Source organism: Hippichthys cyanospilos, chromosome 3 (genome assembly GCF_059441005.1).
Source record: "Hippichthys cyanospilos isolate Australia breed blue-spotted pipefish chromosome 3, RoL_Hcya_1.0, whole genome shotgun sequence".
Lineage (NCBI taxonomy): Eukaryota > Metazoa > Chordata > Actinopteri > Syngnathiformes > Syngnathidae > Hippichthys > Hippichthys cyanospilos.
Window position 1 is genome coordinate 23,608,844 of NC_142371.1, and position 27,940 is coordinate 23,636,783.

Here is a 27,940-nt window from a genome sequence, read left to right on the forward strand (position 1 = left end):
AGTAGCTTGCACTTTTCCCCGACGAGGAGTCAAGCAAAGTCCCCATCCTCGGATGCTGGCGGTGGTTCCACTTGTTTATTTTTGCCGGAGGGCTTTTTTTTTCATGTGCGAAAAGTTGTCAAGGAAGTTAGCTAACTACCTAGCTGTCTGGCTAGGTAGCTGGCTAGGTAGCTAAGCGAAGCAGCTGTTAAATCCCCGCCGCCTCTCCCCCCCCTTAATGGAGAGCTCCGCCGCCGCCGACGAGCTGGAGCTCCCCGGGTGAGTCGAACCGAGGGGATTTAGCCGTTTAAAGCGACGCGTTACCACCCGCGCGTCTTGTATTTTGGCTCAGTAGCTCGCTACCGGCTCGGTCCAATGTCACGGTGTCGCGTACCGACACAGCCAGTGGTTCCGCCGCCGTCTCCCCGCGCACACGCCTCCCCTGTTAGCCCCGCGACACCTCCGAGAACCCGGCGGCGGATGATCGAGAAGCAGCCGCAGCAGCACCCGGCGCAAATGCCCTCCTTCGGGAATTTGGACTAAATCCGAACCGGGAGGGGTTTTCGGAACTGCTTGAGTGTGTGCGTTCATGGCGGAGTTCGAGGAGGACGGGGCCGGCTTGCTGGATCACGCCGCTGCCGAGGTGGGCGTGCAGGCGGCGGGGAAGACGCCCGGTGAGGGCTCGGTGTCGAACGGCGACTGTGGCATGTGTGAGGACAACATGGTCGGCCAAGGTGGTGTCGTCGGCGGCGTGGAAGCCTCGGTCGAGCCCCACAACAAGGCAGACATGCCCCGCAGGAGCAGCATCATTAAGGTGGGTGCAAATATGGAAGTCAGACTCCACCTGAGCTCCGTGAAACACATTTTTTTTTTCGTCATTTCTTTCCACTGATGACTTTCCAACACACACCCATTGCACTTCAAATGCTGTCGTTACATTAGTACATTGTGTTCTTTGACAATTTTGCAAACATTAGTCATGGCATCTTGCCTAATAAGTAGCAAAGATGATGACAGCACACAGGAGTGGCGCCATTAAACATGTCGAAACCCCTTAGCAGAAAATTCAACCAGCTTCTGATGTGAAAATTTGCTCTGTTGTTGCCAGAAGACGGCATGACAATGGATATCCATCCATACATTTTCATAACTGCTTGTCCTCACAAAGGTCGTGGACTTGCTGGTGTCTACAGCATTCCAGCTGTCTTTGGGCAGCATGCGGGGTACACCCTGAGCTGCTTTCCAGCCAATCACAGGGCACACAGAGACTAATGACCATTCACTCTTACAAACACACCGAAGGGCAATTTGGAGTGCCCAATTTAACCTACCATGCATGTTTTTGGGAAAGCGGGAGGATACCGTAGCACCCGGAGGAAACCCGTGCGGGGAGAACATGCATACTCCACACAGGAGGGTAGGAGCTGTAATTGAACCTCATGAACTCTTAATATTTTTTATTTTATTTATTTATTTTAGCAGTTGTGGCCCTTGCATTCATACTTTGGCGTTCTGGCCTTCAGATTTAGTCATTACAGCTTGCCTAATAAGTAGCAAAGATGATGACAGCACATAGGAGTGAAACATGTCGAAAGTCCTGCAGACATTTCCACCTCCTTTCAGTGCTATGTTTTGCTCAACTGTTGTGGCAAGACAGCATAAATTTGGATATGTGACGTAAAAGTGACTTTTTAGCAGAAGTCAGCCAGGGCCTTCCATGGGGACACTCTACTTACCATAACAACTACCATGTCTCAAATCAATATGATACAAAATTTCCCTAAAAGTAATGCTCATGTAGAACGATTCACAATCAATATTGAGGATCTGACATTAAATGGACATTTCAAGTCAACCCCCAAAATTTCATAACAACATGTCCTTTGCTGGCCTATTGGTCTAAAGAGGGTAATTTGGTAAATATTTACAGAATATTGGATTAAGCAGCAACATCCAACTATTTTTGTCCATCCTAGGGGGCGGACATTTCGCCACTTGTTGTCAAGTGAAAATGACATTGTTCGCTCGCCAATCACAGCTCACCTATTTAGAGATTAGTCATCTTCACTAACTGAGTAGCAGTTACAATGTCAAGGGGTAGATTTTGCTACTTAATTCATATTCCCCAAATGCAATATTAATCATGTTAACTTGAGCCAAGTAGGGCTTCATACGCTTCTTAAAGGAACAGTTTGGGATTGACTTCCCCTTTAAGGCCGAAAAAACAAGTTGCGGTTACCCTGCCACAACTAAACAATACAGTAATTGGAATTCATTATTTCATTTGTAGACCTACCCGTGGATGAAATGATTGTAGAACGAGTTAATCATATTGTTATGTGCCCGCTACTAAACATGAATCTTGCTCAAAAGACTCAAATAACCTCTTGCTGCTTGAGAACATCCCAGGCCAGCAGAATGTAGTTTATCTTGGTGGCATCAACCTCCTTTGAGCTGTATACTCTGAATGAATAATGGAGACACTTCACAGCCCTATTCCCTTTTTTTTTTTAAAAAAATATGATTTTCATACAACCGCCACAATTTGACTCTTTGTGACTTCCCATTTGGCTCCAGAAGTTTCCGTGGTCGTATCCTTGACGCCCTGCTTTGAAATACTTTTTTTTTTTTTTTTTACAGCCAGCATAGCCACAATGCTCAGTGGCCTGAAAACAAAAACAAAACAAGAGTCCCGTAATCACACGGCACCATCGAGAGCCCCTGTGAATCAGTGCGGGCGATAATTGATGCGCTGTGAATCAGTTTTAAAATCACGTTGTGCTTTCATGCCCCCTTTGCTTTCCCGACGCAGATGGATAAACATCACATGAGTCACTTAACGCCCAGCGTTACTCAGATATGATTTTGCGATGACAATAAAACAACATTTGGAGAAAACACCTTACAAATCACAGCGTTCCATTGTTCTGTCATTTGTTTTTCTGCTTATTAAAATGTATCCCTCTCATTCAATCAAAAAGTAATCTAATAAAAAAAAGAAATCAATTGAATAGTCATGCTTTTAACTCAAAATACTGTATTGCATATCATTTTTCCTTATTGAAATGACCTGAAATTCCATTATTTCCAGCCTTTCCGCATAAACACAACTAATATTTTTGTAAGATCTTTATTTTTATTTCAAGGAAAGCACACTCTGAAGCATTTTTAAAACATCCACTGATATCATAAAAAGGAAAAAGAAATCAAACAGTTTGCACATCACGTTTTTTCGTATTGTGAGTACTTCTGATGTGCATGACTTGACCACCGGGGGGCAGTGAAATGGTAATGAAGACACAAGCAAAGAAGACTTTCACAACTCCACAGAATATACAGTGAATATTATTCTCTAAATCAGGGGTGGCCACGTCCATGCCTGAAGAGCCACAATCCAGCTTGTTGTTGATTTATTTATTTATTTATTCATTAATCCCCAGCAGACACAATTTAGTCAAATGATAAAGTCATCAGCAAGGTGGACAGAAGCCTGATAACGACACTGATTTAAATCACTACATTTATTTATGTTCTGTTAATGTTCTAACTCTCATTGCAAAAATAGTTAGTCCAAATGACAACTTGTATCTTGAACAGCTCAAAAGTTGGCTCATGTCAAAGTGCCACTGTACTAAAATATACAGAATTTTTCCTGGAAGTCTTCATATACCTGCAATTCCTTTTAACAAATACACATTACATGGCACAAAAGAGCGGATGGAATTTGAAGTTCTTCATTTTTCATTCAAACGTGTAAACAACTGTCCAAATAGTAACAATCTGGTTTTAAGGAAGTCTAGCAACAATAGTAGGAAATAAACAACTTGTAACAGGCTTCACATTTCAATGCCTAACCCAACTGATGTGATGGAAAAATAAACAAACGGACAACCAAAAAACTCCTTTTAAGTTTGCTGCCAAATTTGTGGGTTTAATTTGGCCGTTTTGGATGTCCATTCCTTTTACTATTTAACCTTTTTGAAAGGTGACGTGTCACTGTATTTATCGTAATCGCTTGTTAATTGAGGACTTGAATCATAAAATAGACGTAAAATAGGCTTCATTCCAGACACATAAATATTTTTTTCTATCAGATTATGACCACTAATCATTTTTGTGCATGTGAACACTTTCGTCTAATCTTTGTTTGAAAATCAGGTATCTTTTTGTCTTACTTAATTGATTAGAAAACATTTGATGGCAGCCCTAAATTTCAGGATATAGCACTTTGCAAAATTAACTATATTTACAATTTCTACAATTTATAGTGATCTGGTCAGCAAACCCAGTATTTGAAGGGTAAAAAAAAAAGAGAGAAAATGCATATTTTATACTAATGAAAAGTGTCGGTACTTAAAAAAAAGAAAAGAAAAAAGTTCACTTCTTTATTTACAGATAGCTTGACTCATTCGACTTCGGATCGTCAGGGGTACACCCTGAAGGGTCCCAGGTGGCGAAAACACATCCACTCACACTCACATTCCCACCTAAGGATAACCTATAGAGTCTTCACGTAATCTGCCATGCATATTTTTTGGAATGTGGGAGGAAGCGGCAGTACTTGCAGGAACCCACGCAAGCATGAGGGGAAAGTAAAAGCCATAGAACAATCAGATCCCAAATTCAAAACCCGAAGCTCAAAGCAGAAGTGAATGTTGTACCTCACCTATGCATCAAACATTGTCGGTAAAAGAAGCAAACAATGTGACTCAGGGAAGAAAATTAAAATAAGCTTGAGGGTGAAAGGTAAACATTTATTTCACTCTGTCAGGTGATGATAAAGGATGTGGTAAGCACAACTCAAACCGCACAGCGTATTATCAGTTCTGCAGCAACAACAGCAGTGTAGTATCTGAACTGTACTTCCACACGACCAGAATGTTCAACAAACAGCGCAAAGTGTTTGGCGGCCCTGTGGCTTATTTACTGTTTGCAATGTAAAAACAGAACTGGTCCATCTGGCTGAGAGCAGTTGCAAATTAGCAGGTGTTGCAGCGTGAAGCCGCCGTTTTATTTTTCACATTTAGTCATTTCACAATACAACATAATAAAAGCCCCGTAAAGTGAATTCAGCTTTTTAAAATAAACTGAAGATATGTAAAGATAATGTTGAAAGCATGAACAAAGACTCAGAACTATTTAGTTTTGGATTTTACAGATATCATTTTAAAGTGCTTTAAATACCATGGCTAGCTTTGACTACTAGTTAGCGAGTTAAATCTAAATCAGCTAAATCTGCTTTTACTTTGGAAACCAATGATTTGTTGACTATTTCTCCTTATACAAGTTGCGTTTTTTTCCTCATTTTCAAACCAATTATTGGGGGGGGTCGACTTATATGCGCATAAAAATGCGCAGACCAATTCTCTCCACAAATCTGTGTTTGAATAACGCAACCAGAATGCGAAAATAATATAATAATAATGTCATTTACAAGGCTCAAAATGATTATATATACTTTTCGATATGTAGACTTATAGTCATGTTTTTTTAAAATTCACCCAAATTGCAGTAAAACATGGGGAGGGGACCTACTGTATTTATGAAAAAATACGGTACATGTGGTACTTTTTTCCAAAGATTACAGCCCAAGTAGAGAAACCAAAACAATAGGAATCAAACATGGTTTTAATACAACTAATCGATTACCAAAGTAATCAATAAGTAATTTTGATAAACAATTAATTGTCTAGAAACCTAAAGCTTTCAATGTTCAGAATTTGCCTCTCAACTGAAAATATTTCTTGTGTCCTTTAAAGGAACAGTATGTAAAATTTAGACTGTTTTTCATTAATAAGGAATATGTGTTCTTAACGACAGTATGTTTTAAATATAACTGTTGGTTTAGTTATCATTAAATTATATTACATGGGAGGTGGCACTTCTCCAGAGGCGGCCATATTTGTTATAGCTACGGACAATGGTACCTGCTCTCTGTCATGAAAAACGGTCAAAATCTTACACATTGTCCCTTTAAGAAAGCGTAATAGTATTGTTATGAATCATCATAAGAAAATCTAATTATACTTAAAGGGAAAAAAAAGTGTTTTTTGCAATCTCCTGTCGATAAAGGGATGCAAATCAAAACATGTCTTTTTCAAAATCGGACTCATCGATTAATAGACCAATTAATTGGTAATTCAAATCAAGTTAGTTGCAGCACCACCAAAAATCCAAAAGGTTTTAGAGTGCCATGTTGTTGCCAAGATGTGTGTGCATGTCACAGGGGTACAGTGGCAGAAGCGGGATTGTTTTTTAAGTTCCACCTTTGACTGTCAGTGTGTGAGAAGGAAATTTGGGCTCTCTCGACTGCTTTCGAGCGCCTTGTTGAGAAAACTGAAGTGTAAATGAGGGGGGGAAAAGTTTTTTTTTTTTTTTAATTGATTTTTTCCAATCAGTTGAGACATTTTCTAAGACCGGTTGTAATAGTTTGTAATAATTTGCTGCTTTCGTCTGTCAAGGGAACTAAATCATCTTGGTAACCGGCATTTTAATCTCTTGCGAATCCCTTGTCCATTCATGGGGGCTCATGCTGATGTTACTGAAAGACGTCCACATTGAGCATTCATAAGGCAGTCACACAGCTGACTCTTGTCTCATCCCGTGTGACCGTCACGTCCTGGCTCCAAGAAGACACAGGTGTTTTGTTTATTCAGTACAAGAAGTTGTGTGTTTGTTTTTCGATGGCTTTCCAACCGCCCCGCCCTTGAGTGAGCGTCTTCGTTGTCACTTCCTGTGTCACTCCAGGTACTGGAGCCGCTGGCATGCCCGAGATGTTCTTCCAAGCGTTGCTGATGCGTGTCACTGTGTGTGTGCACATTGCTTATTCTTGCGTCAGCTGGAGTGTAACTGAGTTACACAAGTGTTGCTCGCCTCACCCTCTCGTTTCCTGGATTACTCAAATTGCCTCCGGCTTTAAAAAATTAGCATTAGAAATTTAAGGGGAATGATGAGACTAGATGAGTGAAATTGGAGAGAAAAAAAAAAACACTTGTGACCGAGGGAAATGGAGGTTAATCTACAGGAAGAAGACACAAGCCATTAGCGCACCGCTGAGTTGACTGCGTTAACATGCTCACATTCTTTCGCCCGCTCATAAGGATTATGTGCCCTCATGCATATCACTGTCAAACTCATAATCGGCAAGCGAAATGTAACTTGTTATTATTTAGCATGATAAGTAGTTGGCAAATGCGTCAGTTTGTGTCAGATCACATCCTCCAGCTATATATGCGTTTCCAAAAGGAGGTAAAAGTAAATTATGTGTATCGGCTTTTAACATGTTTGAAGCGTGTTATGATTGAGCCAGTGTGTTTGGACATTGTGCAGGTCTAGTTTCGTTGGGGCCTCTTCATTTGTAACCTATGAGTCCCCCAAAAGGCTAAAATTCCCATACTCAATGCTGTAATTATTATTTATGAATAACACTTGCCTTAAGGTCTTAACATGCCACAAACACAATTAATCCTTTACTGGGCACGGCACCCGCTTTCGGCTGGTAGTCTAAACCGGCAAAAATGGCTTTTATTAGGCACACGTTTTTCTATTTTTAAGTACTAAAACAGGCAAGAATTTTCACGATTTTAGAAAAATTTAGAGGCACGATCGAATTAAAGCCATTGTTGCTGCAGACGCTTTCGCACGTTTTGCCTGTTTAGACTATCGGCCGAAAGTGGCCGCTGTGCCCATTAAAGGGTTAATAAAATATTTTCATATCTTTGCAGTTTTTTGGTTTTGCTTGTTTTTCTTTTTTAAACACATAAAAAAAATTTGACATTTGTCAGTGTTTCAGCCTCGTTTTGTCAAGAATATTTACACAAAACTTGTTAATCTTTAGGTTATCTGTCAAACTCACACCTGGAGTTATGTTAAAAAATATGAGCACTGGAATGTATTCTTAAATTTTGTATTAAAAAAAGAAAAAAAAAACATAGACCTAATGACAAAGTACGAAGGTCAACGCTTACGTTACAAGTGATTACCCGCTTTATTTAGTTGTTATCAGCAGTAAAAAGTTAACATTTGTTTTCTAATTAACTTGATAACTGAAGTATTTTTCATGTGCAGTTAATACCTTTAAAAACATATTATTTATTTTCTAAATAAGTGGATTATCCCTTTAAGTTGTTTGTACCTAAACCTTCAGTTTCTGTTCCTAACAACAGGATAGATTTGTATTGTTTTTAGTAGACTAAATGTTCGATAAAACACACTTTATACCAAAGATCATTTGACTATACCAGACGAGAGATAACAGGTGTTTTAATTAAACACGCAAATGTAAATGAGCAGAAAATTTTTAATGGTCGTGATGTCAAATTTCAGTCATTTATTCACTCAAGTTTAATGGGTATCATTATCTTGTTGCATGATGAACAACTTTGACTTTCCGTGAACTCTGCAAAGTCCACAACATAAAAGTTTGCCCTTGAGTTGAACCCGGTGCTGCATTGACAATGGGGAAATAAAAAAAGAGTGGAAAAAAAAAGTATCAGGGTTCACTGAGAATGTCAACGCTGCCTGGAGAATTTGAGTCGATTCGTGTGGGCAACTTTTCTTTCCGGAAGGGAACTTCTTGGTAATGTACAGTGACAGGTACTTGTAGTCCACCGCTCAAGTCAGAAGTGCAAAATATGTTCACAGTTCAGGAGGCGACCAGGCTGGCGCTGGATTTGGATGTGATTTCATGCATTAACGGAGACATGTCATGCTTTTTTTTCACAATGTAAAAAAAAAGTTTCTAGTTGAGCTCACAATGTCTACGGCATATTTTTTCCCCCTCAAAAATGGAGGGTGAGACCTAGCTCATGAAAATGAACCTCCAAACCCTATCCCCATCCACTTATATATACTTTTAGGCTAACAGCGAGAACAGATTTCGTTAACCATGACGACTGTAAATGGTGTTATTTGCGAATTCTGATGCACATGCTAGCACACCATAGCTACCATGGTATGGTTGTTTCCATCTTGAAGCTAGCTCTTCAAAACCAAGACACCAGGTCACACTTAGTTCTGCGGATTTGAGTGTTCGGTGGATGCAGCGGACACACCGTCAACAAAAATTCCAACCCCATCCCTTCAACCCCGCTGCATTGAGAAATTCATAGAGAAACCAAATATTGGCAATTTATTCAAGGCTAAGCTGTGCCTCCGACAAAACTCAATACAGCTTTGCTTAGTTCTACCTCTGACGTGATGATGAATCACACAACTAAGGCCTGTCCAGCTCTTCAGACAGTCTAGCTACCAAGTAATGGGCAGAGATAACAAAATATTTACTTGTTTTTTGTTTTATTACACCTTTCATGGATGTGAATGCACCTCAGGGAGCCAACTATTCATTTACAAGACATTAAGAATGAAGTTTTCCATCTTATGTTCCTTCAAATACTTTTGTTACATTCACAGGACTCCTCAAGACAGCGAAAGGAGCGGAAGAAGACTGTGTCATTCAGCAGCATGCCCACAGAGAAGAAGATGAACAGCGCCAGTGACTGCATCACCGCCATGGTCGACGGCTCCGAACTGAAAAAAGTGCGCTCCAACTCGCGGGTTTACCACCGCTACTTTATGCTGGACGCCGACATGCAGTCCCTGCGGTGGGAACCCACCAAAAAGGAGTCGGACAAGGCCAAAATCGACGTCAAGTCCATCAAAGAGGTTCGCACAGGGAAGAACACGGACACTTTTCGGACCAATGGAACTTATGATCAGATCTCGGAGGACTGCGCGTTTTCCATTATCTTTGGTGAGAACTATGAGTCCTTGGACTTGGTGGCCAACACTGCAGATGTAGCTAACACCTGGATTACTGGCCTGAGATACCTGATCTCCTACGGAAAACACACGCTGAACATGATAGAGAGCAGTCAGAATAACATGCGTTCGTCCTGGCTTGGTGAACTTTTTAGCGAAGTGGACGACAACAACAGTCAACATATAACAATATGCGCTGCTGTGCAGCTGGTCAAAAAGTTGAACCCGGGACTTAAGAATGTGAAAATTGAGCTGAAGTTCAAGGAGCTTCACAAAGTAAAAGACAAGGTCGGCTCTCAGGTGACGAGAGATGAGTTTATCGAGGTTTTTCACGACCTCTGCACGAGACCGGAAATCTATTTTCTCTTTGTCCAGTTCTCCAGCAATAAGGAGTTTTTGGACACGAAGGACTTGATGATATTCCTGGAGGCAGAGCAGGGCATGGCGCAAGTCAGCGAGGACACGAGCTTGGAGGTCATCCAGAAGTATGAGCCATCCAAAGAGGGTCGGCTCAGAGGGTGGCTCTCTCTGGACGGCTTCACTAACTACCTTCTGTCATCGGAGTGTCACATATTTGACCCCGAGCACAAAATCGTTTGCCAAGACATGAACCAGCCATTATCCCACTACTACATCAATGCGTCTCACAACACATACCTTATAGAAGATCAGTTCAGGGGTCCTTCTGATGTGACGGGGTACATCCGAGCCCTCAAGATGGGTTGTCGAAGCGTGGAGCTGGATGTTTGGGACGGACCCGACAATGAACCCGTGATTTACACCGGTCACACCATGACTTCGCAGATTGTCTTTCGTAGCGTCATTGATGTGGTCAACAAGTACGCCTTTGTTGCGTCAGAATACCCGCTGATCCTGTGTTTGGAAAACCACTGCTCTTTGAAGCAACAGAAGGTCATGTTTCAGCACCTCAAGAAGATCCTGGGAGATAAGCTTAGCCTAGATCCTCCGAAACCCGATGACTGCTACCTTCCGTCTCCTTCGGATCTGAAGGGAAAGATCCTGCTGAAGGGCAAGAAACTCGGAACCAACTTCACTGGCTCAGAGGGTGAAGTGACGGATGAGGATGAGGGGGCTGAGATGTCGCAGAGAATGAGCATTGACTCACCAGAACAACAGACGGCTGTGCCCAAGAAGTTCCAGCTGTCAAAGGACCTTTCCGATCTGGTTACCTTGTGCAAGTCGGTGGAGTTCAAGGACTTCCCAACTTCATTCCAGGGCCAAAAGCATTGGGAACTCTGCTCCTTCAATGAGGTCTTTGCTGGCCGCTGCGCTAGTGATTTTCCCGGGGAATTTGTTAACTATAACAAGAAGTTTCTTGCGCGGGTTTACCCTAGCCCTATGCGTATCGACTCCAGCAACATGAACCCACAGGACTTCTGGAAGTGCGGTTGCCAGATTGTGGCCATGAACTACCAGACTCCTGGTCTGATGATGGATTTGAACATTGGCTGGTTCCGTCAGAACGGAAACTGCGGTTACGTCCTGAGGCCAGCGATTATGCGTGAGCAGGTGTCGTATTTCAGTGCCAACACAAAAGATTCAGTGCCTGGTGTCTCTCCCCAATTGTTGCACATTAAGATCATCAGCGGACAAAACTTTCCCAAGCCCAAAGGCTCGGGTGCCAAGGGGGATGTCGTAGACCCTTACGTGTACGCTGAAATCCACGGCATTCCCGCCGACTGTGCCGAGCAAAGGACTAAGACCGTCAATCAGAACGGGGACAACCCGCTGTTTGATGAAAGCTTTGAGTTCCAGATCAACCTGCCCGAGCTGGCCATGGTGCGCTTCGTGGTTCTGGACGATGACTACATAGGTGACGAGTTCATCGGCCAGTATACCATCCCCTTTGAGTGCCTGCAACCGGGTTTTCGCCACATCCCGCTGCAGTCGCTCACCGGCGAGGTCCTGCCGCACACCCTGCTTTTCGTCCACGTGGCCATCACCAATCGGAGGGGCGGCGGAAAGCCCCACAAGAGGGGCCTGTCTGTGCGCAAGGGCAAGAGGAGCAGGGAGTACGCCAGCATGAGGATCCTGCTCATCAAGGCCCTGGATGATGTCTTCAAGACGGCTGCGCTTCCACTGAGAGAGGCCACGGACCTCAGAGAAAACATGCAGGTCAGACACTTGCTAATCCAGTTTGCCTCTTCAATTTGTTCATGCGGCTCCTTAAAATCTGGGTCATTCAATGTTTTGATAACCATTTGCTTGATTAGATTGCTAGGTTTGGCAAAACCGACCAACATTTTTCCTCCAAACTGGTAAAAGTGTTCCACATGGGCCATTGGTCAAATGTTTAATAAGACATACTGTAGCTCTTTTGGGCATCCTGAGAATGGCACATGTACCCAGTAGCCTCTTTCTTTCACATTATTGCCAGCTATACTATAGTTCTTGGGTGGTTCGGTGTTGTAGATTTGCAGGAAGTCCTTTTAATGCCTAATGGTAACTTCTTCCAGACTGTCTGCTTAGCCTAGACATTACAAAACATGACACTGAAGTAATTTCCTGATTTATCGTCCCCCACGCAGAATGCCATCGTGTCCTTTAAAGAACTGTGCGGCCTTTCGGCAGTGGCCAATCTCAAGCAGTGCATCCTGGCCCTCTCCCCTCGACTGAGTGCACAGGACAGCGGCCCCCTTATACTCTTCAACCTGGCTGACCACTATCCAGTCATGGAGCCGCAAGGCTTGCTGCCAGAGGTCCTCAAAAAGGTTTTCACCACCTATGACTTGGTGAGTAATGGAAAAAGTCAAGTGCATTGAAATTGTAGCACGTATTAAAAGGTATAAGATAAAGTTAAAACGTATTAAAAGGTATAAGATAAAATTAAACAGATAAAAGGGGAAGTCCAGAAAATATCTTTGTTTAGGAGGAAACATCCATCTATCCATTTTCATCCTTACTAGGGTCGCGGGCTTGCAAGTGCCTATCCCAGCCATCTTCGGGCAGTAGGGCATAAGTAGAAAAAAAATGACTTATGGACATTAATATGGAGTAACAATGATTAATCAACAACTAAGCGATTGTCAAATGAATCGATAATCATTTATGTAGCCAGAGTAATCGTTTTGAGATCTAGTTAAATTTAAGCTTTTCCAACTATCTCCAAGTATCCGGTTTCTATAAGCCTCTGAAGTGAGCAACATTTTGTGGAATCAAAATAAAACATTTCAAAATATTTTCTTTTACTTTGAAAATAAGCAAGGTTTTTGCCCCTTTTCTGATGTCATACTTATCCGAATCCTGATTGATTTGGCATGTTTTGCACTTATTAATTTGAAATGATGCAGTGTGGACTAAAACAAATTGAACTTAGTGCGTTTTTTATTCAGTTCCATTGATTTGACAAAAATATCAACAGATTGATTATTAAAATATTCAATAGTTGCTGCCCTATACGGTAATCAGTTAAATTGTTTCAGATATTAAAGGTGGACTTTGTGGTTTTAAATAACTTAAGTATTTTGAAAAATCATTACGATTGACATAAGATGAGATTCACTCCCTAATCTTTATCTTCAATTCAAAACCTGTGCTCATCTCTCATCCTAAGAAATACAACATTGCCATCTACAGGAAGCTTTCAGTCATTACATTGTTTAAAACAAGGTACCTGTATTGTCACATATGGGCCGAGCGAGACCATCTTTCACAGCATATATATACTGCAAACTGTTGGCTGTAAAGAAATCCATCGTATAGCGTAAACATAATAATTGTAGAGAAACTTGTTTCTCAACATAGCACATGGCAAACACTTTGAATCTTTGAAAAGTCAAGTTGAAATGTCATAGACTCCAGCTAAACCCAAATCATTCGTCTGAATGTGAAAGATTCACCCGCAAGCCAAATGAGGACATGCACTATCGTAAATGAATTGATTCTCGCCCATGTTTATGGAATGTACACCGCGATTGACCCCAAGGTGTGATTGTTGACTCGGGTTACTGTACTTCACTTTGCTACCCAAATATTAACTGGCATAGACTGTGGTTCCTCCCAACAGCTATAGAAAATATATGGATGGGTGCTTTTGTCTATATATCTGACATGTAACGGTCCACCACCACGGAAAAATAATCAGCGTCGGCACCATTCGGATCAATAACTTGACTTTGCCGCTCTTAATGGGGACGGCGACCTTGGTGAGCTAATAGCATCGCCGCTGCTGCGAAGTAAGAAAATCAATACTGGCGCATTATGCAACACACCAGGCTTTCCTCGTCTCCCTTATTCATATATTTATTTATTTTGTTACACATGGCTGATTTCCTTCCAGAGCCTCTTGGCACATTAGACAAGCGGATGTTGTTGTCAGTCGTTGACACTTTGAATAATTTAGCAGCTAATCAAATGCACAGCACGGGCACGCCGCGGCTGTTTAGCTTTTCATTCGGCATGGAGTCGCACTGTTATGTAATGTGCGCTTGTGCTTGTTAAGGTGACCCCGGTGAAGGTAATTGTTTGTGATGGAAAGAGGACAATTGAATTTTGCGTTGGCGGGGGGAGCGACAGATATTTGTGGAGCACAATCAAGGCAATCAAAAGCCCGGGCTCTAATTGGTGCTCCCAACCTAATGAAAATGAGGCGCGCTGTAAATAATGTGTGGATCATTAGGGACACTGGGCTGTGTGGGACTGAGCCGCCGTGGAGACTAACTGTTCTGGTTCCTAATTGGTGGGAGGAGAATCTGGGGCTAACCCTTATTTCTTCTATAAAAAGAAACTTCCATGAGGACAAAAAGTGCAAAGGGGATCTAGAACTCAGATGTACATTCGGTAGGGTAATGTGTGTGTGTGTGTGTACACACAATTACAAGCACCTTCAGCGTTTATTATGGCGAGGTACTGTAAGCAGATGCTTCCCAGACCACTTGGAGAAAAGATCCCTGCATTACGTCTGGGTGGAAGATGAACATGCTCTCAAAATAAATCACACGGCCATTTGATTTCGCCCTGGGGGAGGTAATGACAGTGTGCGCCGCAGCAATGAGCACGTTTACTGCAGCTGCGGTGTCACTGTGATTGCACCGTCAGGGCTTTGCCGTGCTGCAACAAAATTATAATCTTTTTTTTTTTTAAAGCTCTACTGTGCTGTGTTCAGATGCTTAAAAATCGATTGCACACACCTAAATGTTTTATCCAGGTAATCAGAAAAGGTTTGAAAAGTTGATTTTCACTTCAGTGAGTTGATAGTCTAAATTAATGTTCTGCAACCCACAGCTCCTGAGCCACATGCGTCTCATTAGTGCCATCAGTGTTTTCAAAAATATATGTAAATGGAAAAGATGTAGGGAATGTATTTTCTGTTTGAATATAGTTTGTAAACATGCCACAAACATTCTAAATCTGTTTCAATAGCTTGCGACACACTATTATTTCGTGCGTGTTGCAAAAAAAAAAAAAAAAAAGGGTGCTTCTTTGCTTTGTCATGAGGTGTCAAATAACAAAAACATATTGTTGTCCGATGTTGAGAAGCGTTTCAGTGATGTCCGAAAACCGAAGCCACAATATACGGGTTAAAACACAATCCTGTCATACACACATATTTTGTAAAAAACTGGTTGTTTTCATAAAATGATTTCTAATTTTTGTTTGCCGAGGTCTGGAATAACGCATAGGCATATTGTTGTGTTTTGTTCCAATAAATTCCAATAAATTGGTTTCTGTAGTTAACACTGAAATGGATTTTTAAAAAAGGATGATGCCAACATTCCTCAAAAAGTTTGGCTGAATGGGTACATTCCTAAAAGTAACTTAGGCATTAGACCATTGTTACTTGATTTTAACTCATTCATTGCCTTCGACAACTATAGACTATTGCTAGAAATGTTAAAGATCCATTTTAACTGAGCCGGCAGTGAATGAGTTAATAATGACTTTAGCTGGAATGTGTGGAGTGTTGTAGATGAGGTTCTCTAATGCCTTAAGAAAATGCCTTATGAGCAACTCTCGGCAGGACCCCCTAGTCTGTGTTATCCATTTAACAGCATCACAGCTAAACTTAGCGTCTTGCTATGACTCACCCTGATGTTTGACTTGCTAAAATTACCTCAAGAGCCACATTTTCTCTTTTCAAAGCCAGTCGCGTCTACATTTTTGCCTTCCAGACGCGAAGCTTTTAATAGAAAAGTCCTCCTGTCTGCTTTCCCTCTAATTTTGGGCTTTTGCGAAGGCGACCTCGCCCCCGCAGGCCTTCCTGTAATAGTGGCTGCTGTCTTTTCGGAGAGACCTCCCATGTGCGGAAGCTCCCCGAAAACCGCAGCACCACCTCATAGCAGCAGGCTAATGTGTGTGTGCGTGTGTGTGTGTGTGTCTTTGGTCTCCAGGTGATCCAGACTAGCAAAACTCTCCTGGAGAACTCTGATACTGTCTACGAGAGGATCCTCCAGACCCAAAAAGCCGGTAAGTCGAGGCCATTGTGGTACATTTGCATAAGCACAATTAGCGTAAGCTAAAATATGTGTGTGTGTGTGTTTTAATGACACACTTTGCAATGGCGAACAGATGCCGTACTGTTTTAAAGTTTCTCTGTCATTAACTCCTCTGTGGTTATGGACTGTGCGATGATAATGTGCAGCAGTGACTTGACCACAATGTGCTCAGCAGGGTAGAAAGTCAACTTTTTATGTCTTCTATTGTCACACTCAACCCTTCTACTGAATGTGAATGGCAAAGTCATGTACACACATGAAGACAACCGGGATGTTTTAGTCCTGATTTTGTCCCATGCTGACCAAGGACAATCTTCTTCTGTCTGATAAGATTTTTCTATAAGATTAAGCCTGTGTCTCAGGTGTGTTGAGTGGATTTATTCTGATAATAGAGTTTGAAATGGGTCGAGGGCTGTTGAACTTGAAACACTTAAAGTTTATGGAATATGAATTCATCATTAAAATGCACCTGTGTTTATCTATCTCAGGGGCAGTCATTTTGACACTTACTGTCGGCTGAAAATGCCATCAGGGTGGCTCAGGCAACGGCCAATCAGGGATAATCGGTTTTCTGAGTTTGGTCACGTGACCTTCGTGAGATGAGCCCTAACTACATTTTGCTCAAAATTCAACAGAATTCATTGTTTGTCAATTTGTTTTCAAATATTGATTTAGTAGGGCAGTAACTAATGATTCGTTTTTTTTTTAATAATTAAAAAAAGGCAAAAATCATATTTTATTATTTTAATTTCATTGTAATTTTTCACCCCATGTAAAAACAAGTAAAAAAAAAAAACAGCTGTTTTATTTTGATTCAAAACAATTAGAATAATTCTAATTAAGAAAAGGACTACAGAAACCAGATTTCTATTGGGAGACTGAAATTCTGTGGATTTGGACAATTTTTGTATACTGTTAGACCTTGTTCTCAAAATGATTCCCACGATTGAGTGATGATTATCAATGAATTAGATTAATTTGATAATCGACTAATTGTCGATTCATCCATTGTTGCAGCTTTAAATGACCAACTGCAGTCAAATTTACATACCTAGGCTTGCTGCTGTGAAAATGTAATTTGCCTATCATCTCCTTAGAAATAAATTTGCACAGCTTGTTGACATTGGTTCATTTACACAAGGTAACATTCGTCAGCAATTTTTTTTTTTTTTTTTTTTTACCCCGGCCCGATGTTTGTGGCTCATGTGTCTGGGCTGGCAATCTTCTAAAAATAATTGAGGATATTTAAAGCTATACAAGCTGTTATTTGGATCTCCTCTTCCGCTGCTGCTTAACATCTTGTTGAGCGCTCCAGGATGTGATGTAACTGTTATTGTAACACACACACACATACACACGCATCCGTGCACACACACACACACACGTGCGCGCACACACCCACACTCACACAACGTGCGAACCCCCATTGACAAAGTGCTCCTTTGGCAGTCACAGCGTTTATGAGCAAACAGTAGTCCTCCCTCAAGTGTGAATACAAACACAACCATTAAAAAAACACAGTATTTGTCTCCATAAAGTCAAATCAAATGAGATTACAACAGATAGGGAAGGTAATTAAACACACTCGCCTCTATAGCGTATGTATGCATTGTGTTATGTAGAAAGTAGGTCACGTCAAACCCAATTCCCCCTTTACATCAACAGGAGGTTCCTGCAGCAAAATTGTGAATAATCCATCACATCACCGCAAGACACACTGCCCTTGAAATAAATGCACCACTCAAGTCATATCACTCTTTGAAAAGCCGTTGGAGCATTTTGTTGTTATCTACCGCAACATCTTTGCACAAGTACGCTTGTGTCATTGCAACTCAGACTTACTGTATTCAGTATAGTACTTAAATGACTGGAATCTATACAACTTTTTTTCCAATACTGTATGACATTTTATACACACTAAAGGGACCATTTTGCTACACAAGCAGGGCAATTACAATACATTACAAAACATGCTTCACCTGATACCACACTTATGAGATCGCCACACCTCACTCTCCTAAATTCAAGGTCATGTTAATGTATTAATATATCAGTGTATTAAAATTAACATTTATATCCAGCTACAAGAGTTAGAATGTCTACAATTGCATGGCATTTAGATCTTCTATTTTATATGCCACTTGACATAAAAATGTCTTTATATTTATTTGTATGCAGACTGTTCTAAATTTTGTTTAAAAACTGAACCTTATTTACCTCTTTACATTAAAAAAAAGACATGTAAGAGCTGAAATTGCAGTATTGCCCAAGTATGTTTGCCCAAAGTTATCAAACAATCAGAATCTGACACCAATATATTGGCCTAATATGGAGGCAAAGCTGTGCACTACTAGAGAACTACTTCCTACTAGTACTACTTGTTAAACATTAGACATTTACTAAAAAAAAGTTATCAGTGAGGCACATTCATTCTACTGGAGCAGTGGCTTTCAAATTAAGAGCAAATGAATTGGAAGATGAAGCAAGCTTTAGCTAAATTATTTAATTGTGACTCCTTTGCAAAACATATGCCTCGTTTTCGATGAAAGCACATTGTTATCAGTGATACAGTTTTATGATAAGGTTGAGGACTACTCTACTACAGCACCTTTTTGATCAAATTTTGTGCTGATTTGTTTGGCAAGTAAGACCAAAACCTAGAGACCTTAAGCCTAATATCAAACAAAGGCTCTAATGCATTTCCTTAACACTATTGAGTTAAGAAAGTAAAAGCTTCAGCATTTGGGTTTCTGGTCAGGGTTCGCAGCCAGGGTTATGGTTTCAAGCTTTTTGTTCCCTTGCTGTTAACATGTGTGGATGTGATCCAGTTCAGTCAGCTTCCAGTTGGCTCTGTGCAAACATCCACCCTTTGCAGTGTGTTTCTCGCTTTTCTGGTGGTTTCAGCTTGGTTATTTCATAAAAGGACCTGCAATAGGCTGTTACACGCAGGCACAAAACACACGCACGCAGGGGGGAACAAAACGGGGCCTGTGGGGTGTTGGTAAATCAAAAGGCAAACTGAGCTAAATCCTGAAAATCACAGTCACTTCTAATAGTCTCCCAGCAAAAACAAAATAGAAAAAAAAAAAGAAAAAAGGAAAACCCTCATTGAAGTTTTCTTCCAGTCTGAGCCAAAATTACAAAGCACAATCCACTAGTCTCTGGACAATTTGAGTGTGTGTTGTCTAATTATTTGCAGATCTCAATATCAAAACCTCCCATTGTTACTTTCAAATTGAGTCATTTCAGATCAAATTCATATTCACCTAGCATAAAATGATATATCATTTCCACCTCCCGCAAGGTAAGGACATTTTTGTTCCTCTGAAGACATTTTTCACACGTCTGTGACGTGAACATTGTTATATGGCATCTTAGTCATCGAACCTGGCCCAGAATGACCATACTAAATTTCTTCCGTTTTCAGATCGATTTTCCATGCTAACCATCTAAAAAGATGGATCCCTGAAAGTTATCTTAAAATAGTGCCTTTTTTTTTGTGGGTTTACCAACGTTGAAAATACCTCCCAACTGTCATTTTGTCAAGTGTATGTGGTTTGTGGGGCTGATTTAAAGGGGGGAAAAAAATCCATGGGCTTCAACCTAGTTTCCAAGTATGTGTTTGAAGGAAAAGACGTTAAAATGGTCGCTTCAAACCGAAATGGCAGACTTCCTGTGAGCGGCCTTTTAAGACTTTTTTGTTGGTTTACTCATAATGTACATGTCTGCTCAGTGTCATGCTGTTAAGTCAAACTGACATCAGGGACTGAATAAAGCGGAGAAAAAAAAAAATCCAAGTTTATTTCAGTAATCTTTGATGTCTCTATCCCTAAGGAAATCCAACCAACCAAAACACTCGCAGACACTTTTGAAACCATCAATACAGTTTAAAACAATCAAGGCAATTAAAAAAAACAAATTACAATGGAAAGATGAAAACAAAAGACGCACCAGACGGATGCCCAGCTCATACATTGTGCAAATTTAGCAATTTTATTGCATACTGGCAAAGGAGTCTCCGGTGTTGTTTGTCCTGTACAAGGGGAACTCCATAAATCTCTGGCCACAGGCAAGGACAAAAAGCAATGATGAAGAGGATGTCCTTTTCCAGACCGATGGCACTACAATGGCCGCTTCAAAGCAAAATGAGAGACATCCTGAACATTTTTTAGAACGCCTTCTTGAGACTACTAAAAACTTTTTTTTCTCTGCGGCTCAATTGTAAATCCAACATCGAATGGTGTCATGACACCTCTTACTTAAATGCACAAATGAAATGCATGACATTAAAAATCAAAATAGTTCAGAGAGAACCCCACCAAAGAGTTTTATTGTCATATGCATGGTAAGACTGCACAGTGAAATCCTTAGTCTGTTCACTTCCCTAAAACAAATCTGCATTTTACACAGTAAAGAAAATAATAAAGTAGACAATAGTAAGGCAATAAAAACAGTAATAGGTCAATAAGGGTCATGATAATGAGCCACTAAAAAAAGGATAAGATTCACATTCTGATTATATTATGGAGTAGATGCAGTGGAAGATACTATATACATATGAGGATGACAGTGCAAAATATTACAGTTAGAAAAACATTTACATTTGCATTATTTACCGATGATCTCCCTGTCATGAAGAAGGACAGGATTCATATTGCACAGCTGTGTTTTACGGTGTCAGTTCCGCAGTTCATTCGCTCAGTTTCTGTTTGATGTCGTGCAAAAGGTTCGCGCTATGCTTTCTACTTTTATTGGTCACGTTGTCAATTTACCCAACTCGTTCATGAAATGATGTTTGAGACTAGGGATTCCAGGTCATTCATTGGCAGCTTCAAAGGGATGTGCTATCTTGCTTTTCGGATTAAAAAAGTCCAATGCAATGATGCACTTGGTCTACTAATCTCTTAATTTCCTACACTTTAATTGCAAGAACTTTATGGCTGCTGTAATGTTAAAGTAGAGACCTTAAGGAATGTGTTTTTGTATGAATCCAAAAATGGACATTTTGAAAATTCATATTTTTGTCATTCAAAACTCATATGCCCGACATGCGCCTGGTTTCTTCAAAACATACGCACACATCTTCTAAACATTTTGCATTTATAGTCCTTGTCAAATTACCTTTTCAACGATAAATATTTAGTGAAGATTAACCCGGTAGTCCCTGAGCTACAGTATATGGGTTAAAATACTGTTTTATTATTATATTTGTGCTTGATAACTCGTTTGTATTTTAGTAACTGTGCAGGAATTTGGTCGGCCCTTTGGGGTTGTTTTTAAATTTGTTTTATAGATAAACTTTGACTTGACTAAATGACTAAAATGAAAATTACCATGCCCCTTTTTGCCGAAAAATATCAGAAGTCGGTGGGCCGTAGTTCCATACCCCTTGCTCCGGTTTACTGCAAATTTTAGATTTTGTGTTGCTCCGTGATTACCAACAAACACAGCAATTTTCCCAGGTGTAACATTCTTCAGGGTGTCCAGTTACAATCCCACAAAACCGCCTGGAAGAAGTTGAGCAAATGGGGGTCAGTCGTCAGTGGAGTGGGTTCCCATTCAGCTCGCTGTTTCCTTGCACAATCACCCGTTGAAAAAGGAGGATCTTCTCTGCTCCTGCTTTGCGCCTGCCAGACTCTGTCCAGTGTTGCTAGGCAACCCCCCACATAGACGTGTGTATGTGTGCACCTTGTAGTCATAAAGTGCAGAAAGAAGTAATCGTACCAGAAATTGAAACGTATATATGTGACGTCATTGTTTCACATCAGTTAATTGGAGGGTTAAAGGTGTGCGTTGGTGATTGGAATTAGCATTCGCCAATGTTTATACCAGCTTAACCTCCCTTGCTTGTGTGTCTTTGGGGGGGCGGGGGGTCCTATCTCTTCGTGTTTCCATGGCGATGGCACCAACAGGACCCGCGAGGAGGGCTGACTCCAGCTGACGGCGGAAGTGGTAGTATGTAGGCTGAGTGCCAAGCGCATCTTCCCCACTAGCCGGATTCTTGGCGGCAAACAAAAATGATGCATGCTCACACGCCGACGAGACCTCCTTCCGCTTGTTCCTTCGTCATGCTTCTGGTCTTCATCGCCCTTCTGCCCGACTGAGTGTGTACATCAACGTCGCGTTTTGACTTTATTGCCTTTTAAGACTCCTCACCCCGCCCATCTCGAGATCCAACCGGAGGCTGTAAAAAAAGCAATAACAGTCTGAGCCATTAACACGCGACACGCACGCCCACAAACACACATGGAAAATGGACGTCTTCCCTCCGACGTTCATTTCTTCAGAGTGCATTTTAGCACTCGGTCACGTACTCAAAGGTTCCCGTGGGTGCTAGCAATATTTGGAAAACAATCGGTTGAAATATTGCCTTTTCATTGAAGAGATTTCAAGTGGTTGAAAATCAAATTACATACCGACCATCTGTATATACAGAATCAGCGGGTTGCAGGCAGATCTTGGAAAATGTTACGTTGAAATACTGCCTTTTCAAGAAAGTGATTGAAAGAACTTGAAAATTACGTTAGATATTGAACAATGCTTTAATATGTTGGATAGAAAAAAAAAAGATGCTCCAAAAAAATTCAAAGATCTGTTTTAATACGGCTCATTTGTGCAGTGTATAGCACGTCCGCCTCAGGTTTAAAGGGACCCGAGTTCAAATCCACCTCGCTCCGGCCTTCTTGTGTGGAGTTTGCATTCTTTCCCCGAGCCCAAGTGGGTTCTCTCCTGGGACTTCAGCTTCGTCACACACTCAAAAAAACATGCACGGCAGGTGTATTTGACAAACTAAATTGTCCTTAGGCGTGATTTGGTGCGTGAATGGTTATTCGTCTACGTGTGCCCTGTGATTGGCTGGCAACCAGTTTAGAGTGTCCCCCGCTTACTGGCCGAAGCCAGCTGGGAGAGGCACCGGATTTTTGAGTCAGCCTGGTTTGTTAAAAAGTGATCAGTAGGAATGGCAACTGTTAGGCATCAGACATGAACGATTGTTGGTGCCATAGGCTTGACATATTTTTTTTCTTCCCGCCAGCCATGCAATTCCATCAGAACCTCCACGAGCTGGCGGTCAAGGAAGGTCTGAAGGGCCGCAAGCTTCACAAGGCTGTGGAGAGCTTCACGTGGAACATTACCATTCTCAAGGTGATGCCTTCAATTTGTGTATTTTTTTTAACGATCTGAATGTGTAATTAATAAATGTGATGCATAGGCTTGGCAATACGACCTTAAAATCAAGTCACAGTTTTTTTGTTTTTGTTTTTCTCCATAGAAAAAGCAAATGAGAGTGACATTTCTCAGAATAGGTGTTGCTCTTGTTTTTCTCCTTTGGGATTTTGCTTTGAACAAGCTTTGAAAGTCTTCCGCTAGCATGTTTTTTCAAGCGTTAGCGAGCATGAACTTTCACTGAGGACAAGATACACTTTAAACTGCAGAAGCTACAGGAAGAAAAAATGATGTGTTCTCCCTAAAACTATCATTTTATATTCTCCCTCAAAAATATAATTTACATTTTACCCCCCAATTTTTTAACCCCTCATAAAATGTATTGTCCCCAGATAGATATATATTTTTTTTCCCTAAGTCAGTGCTTCTCAATTACATTTTGCAAAGCCCCCCCAGGAAAGAGAAAATATTCGCCTCCCCACTTGCCAAGGTGACCATAAATAAGATTATGGATAAAAATTGCATACCTATAACTGCATTCTTTATAACATTGATTAAAGGAAAAAGCAATATAAAATAAACTTTCAACAACTGTTAACTACTTTTTACAGCAGCTATCTAGATTAAAGGTTTGTCTAAGCCAGGGGTGTCAAAATCATTTTTATCGGGGGCCACATTGTAGTTATAGTTTCTGTCACGGAGCCGGTATGACTAGGAAGTCAAATCAATTTTAAGTGTGTTCGTCACACATTTACATAGTTTTGAAGTCAGATGCCGGGAGAATCTGTTCAAAAGAGAGAGTGGGAACAAAAAAATACTTGTTTTTTCCCCAAAAATGTTGAAAAGTTGACAACAACTTGCAAATTTGGTATATCAGCCAGACACTTGGAAATGCAATCAGCATTATTAAGATGCCAATTTATCACAATTACACTTCTCATGGCAAAAACAAATGCTTTTCCTTGGGGTTGTCCGCTCCCGCCGGCATCACCTCACGCCCCCCCAGGGAGGCCCGCCCCACTATATGAGAAAATATGACCACAAACATTAGATCGGGTGATAACAATGAAGTTTTGAATTATTAATCCAATGTAAATCGGCTAGGTATACCCAAGAACTTTTCAAACCCGTGAGAATGGATATCTCACTCTCCTTTGATGCCCCCCACACTCAGGGCCAGGCAGACCTCCTAAAACACGCCCGCAGCGAAGTGCAGGAAAACCTGAAGCAGATCCATTACGCAGCACTGACGTGCGACCTCAGCAAAGGAAGACCGGCAAGCGGCTCGTCCGACTCCAAAAGTAGCCGACGTAGCCTGGAGGCCATTCCCGAGATGGCCGTGGCTGAGGCGGAGCTCACAGATGACGACGACGAAGACGACAATTGACGACAATCTTACATTCCGCCCAACACTTTGAACTACCGGACGCCGCTTTTTTATCTTCAGGTATTTCTACTGAGGAAATAAAGGCTTAAATCCTTAAGAAAACCGGCAGGTCACATCCTGTGTGAGCGGGAGAACATCGGGCAAATAAGGTGGTACTTTGAAGTTCAACCACTCACCTCAGGAAAACCTTTCAAGTGTAACATGCAGCTAGCATATAAAGATAGAAATGATGCATAGGTACTCAATACTCTTTCCATTTAAACATATGGACTCAAATTCAAAATCTAAGAGGCGGTTCAAACCACTTATTCATTTACAGAAGGTTTATAGAAATAGCAAAAAAAAAACAAAAAAACAGGAAGTATCACACCCTGCTAAATTGAAAAAGATAACGGCTCTAAGCATGAAGCAAAACTTGTGCCAAGTCATTTTGATGTGTTGGCTGCTTTTGGTAGATAATAGGGATGGGATGGGACACAAATCCCACGAGACCAGATTTCTAGACCAGATCTAGTCCACGGGGACTAGATGAGAAGGGGATTGCGCACAATTCTTTATATGCCTACTATAAATGATCCCGTTTCCAAAATACTTCCTCTTTGCTAAGCATACTGAAGAAAATTAACAGCGTGGCTCGCAAATGTAAACATAAACAGAAGAGTTACTTTTGGTACTCATTTTTCAGCTACAGCCGAGATCTTTCCTCTTTACTGAATGTTAACAAAAGGAAGACTGCTTGTGTTAACTGTGCTGCAATTATTTTTGCGGCGTTAACAAACTGTCGTCTTTTCTGCAAATATTTTACCTTTTTTTTTTTTTGCTTGGTGATAAACAAACACAAAAAAAGACCAAATAACACATTTCCACATTATGCTCTTGCTAAATGCTGGCGATAGACACTGTACAATAAAATATCAACGTAATGAGGTCGGTTTTTCTTACGCTACCTTAATTTGAATGTGATTTTGTTGTGTTGTTTATATTTGGACTTGGGTCTCCCTTAGGGAGCTGCAGTTGCGCAGTAGAAAGACAAATCAAAGTCAGCTGTTCTCGCGACTCGCTGCTGGGAACAAATTCAAAAGTCATACCAAAAAGGGTTCATGTTTGTACCGTATTTTATTTGGTAGGACAAGGTTTATTCTGAAATTGGCCGGACCACATTTGGCATTGCGTTTTACTGTTATGCAGAACATTAACGAATAAGAAACAAAGACAAGATAAATATTGTGCCGTGCAGGGACGAGAATTTTCATGGCCATGAAATCGCACGAGAGCTTGTAGTATGAAACCTCCTCCCATCTGTATAAAAACAGCCTCACGAAATTGTATTAAAATTCTGAGCAGAGTTCCGCTGGAGCCCCTCATTGCCGTATTTCAAAGAACAAAATCTCAGTCTGTTGTGATGAACAAACAGCTGACGCATTAGGCGGAACTTTGTGTGATTTTATGGGATAGTTGGCAGATTTTAACGGTGGTTGTGTACGGAGGGCTGACGCGATTTTAGCTAGTAGTAGCGGTCTTGTGGCGTTGTAGCAAAAATTTCACATGGTTTTGTGTAGGCCTTGCAGAATTTGAATAGAAATGTGTCATTTTTGCACAAGACCTGTGTGATTTTTGCAGGAGTTTCGAGTGATTTGGTGGAAGCCACACTTGATTTTCCTTATGGTACTTCAGCAGAAATTTCGCATGGTTCTTGTCAAAGTCACATGGGATTTAGCCGAGGTCCTGTGGGATTTTACGGTCATGTGATTGAGTGGAAATATCGCGTGATCTGCCTCTTGACTTTACATTCGATGACTGTTCCTTTTCCAATGCTTCTTTGTTCTTTGGCCAAAAAGTTACCTGAAAATTCTGGATCAACTCGACAACTTTCGACAACTTTTGGGGTCTCGGGAACTTCAAGGTAGCACTGTACAAAATGACCGTAGCACATTATACTTGCCTAAACTCTCCTGTCTCTTCCATGCAAGATTCACTAAGACTGTGGATTTGTTGAATTGGTGCCTGGTGAAGTTTCTTCTCTGCGTTCTTGACACAAAAATACAGACACACACACACACACACACACACATAAGCCTTTGGATATTCCGAGATGTTCCTTAAAGCACAATAGTGAATGTGAAGGGAAGCAATGTTGTTTACATTCCTGAACTTGTTGCGTGCCAAGCAAACCTGATGTGTATATATGGAGATACCTGTTACTTTTCCTCCTTTTGTTTTTATTACAACTTGGGTTGAAAAAAAGATGTATTTTATACAAAAAAAACAACAACATATGTATATGTCTATGTGACAGAAAGGACTTCTTAGCAACCAGCAAGTGCATGAGCAAAACTGCCACATGTTTTCCTATCTGCATTAGGTTAATATGTGCAGCCTTTTTACTTCGTAGTGCCCGATACTGTTCTTGGACTTGTTTGCCAAGTGAATAAATGCAATTAATAACTTATTTTATTTGGACCAAGATGAAAATTCCCTCATGCTACCTTCTCGAAAGGGGGTTGGGGAGGGGGGATGTTTCCACTGCTCAGCTGAAATAAAACTGCCTGATTACGAAATGAGTTTGGTCGTGGGTGCAGCTGGATGCTGGCAACGCATTTTGGTTTAGAAACGTTCACTTGTGCAGATTAAATAACAACCATACCAGAAAGAAAGGCTGTCTTTCAGTGCCGTGGTGTGTTTCTAATTGCAGACAAGATGAAACCAAATAAGTATTTGAGTTGTTTTATCTATCCCTGACAAAAAATAAAAAACGATTGTTTAAAAACATGTTTGCCGTGTGGTGTCAAAGTGTCATTGTATTTCCAATTAACGTACAAATACCGTTTTGCCTAATACTTGTTCCAAAACATTGTAGAAAGACTAGCAAAGAACATCAGTGTCATGTTACGGTGCACCCTTTCAGCCACAAATATTTGAACATAAACGGTGGAGCAGCACAAATGGGCAGATAAATATAACAGCACTCATTGTTATTAAAGTGTCAATTTCAACAGTATAACCTTGTCTATTTGGTTTCTTTAATCAGCAATTGTATCTATGTGATCCTTTTAGGCTTTTATTGCCCCTTTTCCTCAAGGCCGTGGCTCTCCAACACTGCTTCTTAAGAGGTTTTTGACGACGCGGGTGAGCAGTAAAATATCTTGGTTTTTTTTGTTCTTTTGTTTTATTGCCGGCGAGAAGCTTGTGCAAGTGA

At 41.0% G+C, this 27,940-nt stretch overlaps 1 protein-coding gene across 1 annotated transcript; it reads left to right on the forward strand.

Moving 5' to 3' along the window:
• Nucleotides 1–27,742, forward strand: plcl2 (phospholipase C like 2). The gene is made up of 6 exons (XM_088411011.1): nucleotides 1–793; nucleotides 9,391–11,874; nucleotides 12,288–12,491; nucleotides 16,089–16,164; nucleotides 23,227–23,336; nucleotides 24,532–27,742. The coding sequence occupies exons 1-6, from the start codon at nucleotides 569–571 to the stop codon at nucleotides 24,742–24,744; spliced, it is 3,312 nt and encodes a 1,103-aa protein (XP_088267137.1). The 5' UTR covers nucleotides 1–568; the 3' UTR covers nucleotides 24,745–27,742.
• The last annotated feature ends 198 nt before the right edge of the window (nucleotides 27,743–27,940 follow it).